The sequence below is a fragment of the Lactuca serriola genome, chromosome 7 (assembly GCF_051521515.1).
Source record: "Lactuca serriola cultivar US96UC23 chromosome 7, Lser_US96UC23_V15, whole genome shotgun sequence".
NCBI lineage: Eukaryota > Viridiplantae > Streptophyta > Magnoliopsida > Asterales > Asteraceae > Lactuca > Lactuca serriola.
The window spans coordinates 171,009,832-171,013,010 of record NC_136414.1 but is presented as its reverse complement, the minus strand read 5'-3'; the positions used below and the strand labels follow the sequence as shown (position 1 = coordinate 171,013,010).

Here is a 3,179-nt window from a genome sequence, read left to right as displayed (position 1 = left end):
ATACAACAAAAAGTCAATGAAGTGGGATCATCGAACCTCAAATCTCAAATCAAGGATCTAACCTCCGTTGTCCAAAAGCTAGCCATGGGACAAACTCCACAAGTGATGGTTTGTGGAATATGTGCAACAATGGGACACCCTATGGATATATGCCTCATTCTTCAAGAAGATGCGGAACATGTAAATGCCACGAGAGAATTCCAAAACTACCACAACAAGCCATTCGGTTATCAAAATGCATATAATTCGAGTTGGAAACCAAATCCCAACATGAGCTACAACCCAAGACCATTGCCTCAAAATGCATTGGTTAGACCATCTTATCCACCACCACAACCTCACTACCAACACCCGAAACCACATTATCAACCCAAACCACACCCTCCACATCACCAACAACCTCCTCAATCCCAACCAAGTATCTTCAGAATGTCTCTCGAAGACATTGTCAAATCCCTAGCTACTAGCACCCAACAATTCCAAAAAGAGACAAGGACTAGTACCTCCAACCTTGAAGCACAAATGGGAGATATAGTCACATCCATAAGCAAGTTAGAGTCCTGTGGTAAACTCCCTTCCTAAACCGAAAAGAACCCAAATGTCAATATGGTAACCTTGAGAAGTGGCAAACAAACTGGGGAAAGTAGTTCAAAGAAGAAGCAAAGGGATGAAGAGGAGGAAATAGAAGTCATTCCTATAGAAGAATCTATAGTCAAGAATGATGCACAAGCCGGAGCCCCAAAGAAGACAACCCCTCTATTGACTCCAATAGCCACTCAACCTCCATTCCCCTCCCGACTTGCAACTTCGAAAAAGAAAATGGGGGAGAAAGAGATTTTGGACACCTTCCGAAAGGTGGAAGTAAACATCCCTCTACTTGATGCAATCAAGAAAATCCCGAGATATGCAAATTTTTTGAAACAACTTTGTACCAACAAGAGGAAGTTGAAAGGAAATGAGAAAATTTCGATGAACGAAAACGCATCCGCGGTTTTACAAAGGAAGCTTCCACCCAAGTGCAAAGATCTAGGAATGTTCACGGTTCCTTGCAAGATAGGAGATGTCACTTTTAGTAGTTCCATGCTTGAACTTGGTGCTTCTATTAATGTCATGGCATATTTGGTGTATGAATCATTGAATGTTGGACCTTTATGTGAAACCGGTGTCATAATCTCTCTTGCGGATAAATCAAGTGTCTTTCCTAGAGGTGTTTTCGAAGATGTCCTAGTGCAAGTAAACTAATTGGTCTTCCCGGCAGATTTCTATGTGATTGATGTAGATGAACAAGTGTCCTCAAAGTCGGGTATAATTTTACTTGGGAGACCATTCTTGAAGACGGCTAGAACAAAGATTGATGTGTATGCGGGAAGCTTAACAATGGAGTTTGATGGTGAAACAATAAGTTTTAACATTTACGATGCTATGATATATCCTAGTGATGTTTCATCCTTGTGTTTGTCGATGTTATTGAACCATTAACCCAAGAGTTGTTCGAGTTGTATAATGGTGACATATTGGAGATGGTTTTGGGCAAAGGGTTTGATTGTGGAAAATTAGCCAAGAAGTTGAAGCTCTAATCATTAGATCCCGAAGTTAAAAGATTGGTTAACAATTTAGAGATCAAGAAAGCCACTTAATTTAGTGTGAAACAAATTGAATTACCTCAAACTCACACAAGATTGCCACCCTCCCTTGTTCAACCGCCGGAATTAGAATTGAAGGTCCTTCCTCAACATTTGAAGTATGTGTACTTAGGAAACAACGACACTTTTCTGGTCATTATTTCAACTCACTTAACCGAATCTAAAGAAGAGCAACTCCTCAAGGTGTTGAAGGAGCATAAAGAAACCATGGCATGGATGATTGCGGATATCAAAGGGTTGAGCCCCTCCACTTGTATGCACAAGATCTTCATGGAGGATGAATGCAAGCCAAGTAGAGACGCGCAAAGAAGGTTGAATTCGCCAATGATGGAAGTGGTCAAGAAAGAGATTTTGAAGCTCTTATATGCGGGAATGATCTATCCAATCTCGGATAGCAAATGGGTGCGCCCGGTTCAAGTCGTGCCAAAGAAGACGGGGATCACGGTGGTCGAGAACAACAAAGGTATGATGGTCCCCACTCGTGTACAAAACGGGTGGAGAGTATGTATTGATTACTGCAAACTCAATGAAAGCACAAGAAAAGATCACTTCCCATTACCTTTTATTGACCAAATGTTAGAAAGGTTGGCCGGGAAATCCCATTATTGTTGTCTAGACAGGTATTTTGGTTTTCACCAAATCCCGGTGGCACCGGAAGACCACGAAAAGACAACCTTTACATGTGCATTTGGCACTTTTGCATACCGGAGAATGCCATTCGGATTATGTAACGCCCCGGCCACTTTACAACGTTGTATGGTTAGTATCTTTTTGGAATATGTTTAAAATATAACTGAAGTTTTCATGGATGATTTCACAGTATATGAAAACTCCTTTGTAGAGTGTTTGACCAATCTCACAAGAATTTTGAAAAGATGTATTGAAACAAATTTGGTTTTAAACTTTGAAAAATGTCATTTTATGGTGAGTCGAGGTCTTATTTTCGGTCATATTGTGTCAAAGAAAGGAATTGAGGTAGATAAGGCCAAGATAGATGTTATTCAAAGCTTACCCGACCCGAATTGTGTTCGGGAAGTTCGTTCTTTTTTAGGCCATGCAGGTTTCTGCTAGAAATTCATCAAAGATTTTTCAAAGATAACAAGACCAATGTGCCAACTCTTGCAAAAGGATGTTGATTTCGAGTTCAATGAGGCGTACAAAGAAGCTTTCGACAAGCTCAAAGAGTTACTTACATCCGCTCCCATCATGCAAGCTCCAAATTGGGATCTCCCCTTTGAGATTATGTGTGATGCAAGAAACTATGCAATAGGCATCGTTTTGGGTCAAAAGAATGGATGAGCTTCCCATGTGATCAACTATGCATCGAGGACGCTAGACAATGCGCAAAGAAACTACTCTACTACGGAGAAGGAGCTGTTGGCCATAGTGCCTTGGAGAAATTTAGACAATATCTACTTGGTACCAAGGTCATTGTGTATTCAGATCATGCAGCTCTTAAGTACTTGATGAAGAAGAAAGATGCAAAGCCTAGACTCATCCGGTGGATTTTATTGTTACAAGAATTTGATTTGGAAA

The 3,179-nt window shown here is 40.6% G+C and overlaps 1 protein-coding gene across 1 annotated transcript; it reads left to right on the top strand.

The window, feature by feature from the left end:
• The first annotated feature begins 606 nt into the window (after positions 1 to 606).
• LOC145064550 (uncharacterized) lies at positions 607 to 1,242 on the top strand. Its single transcript, XM_079011977.1, has one exon. The coding sequence runs from the start codon at positions 607 to 609 to the stop codon at positions 1,240 to 1,242; it is 636 nt and encodes a 211-aa protein (XP_078868103.1).
• Positions 1,243 to 3,179: the final 1,937 nt, after the last annotated feature.

Bases quoted from the DNA above. Each gene is read 5' to 3' on its own strand.
- LOC145064550 (XM_079011977.1), top strand. From the start codon at position 607: ATGGTAACCTTGAGAAGTGGCAAACAAACTGGGGAAAGTAGTTCAAAG.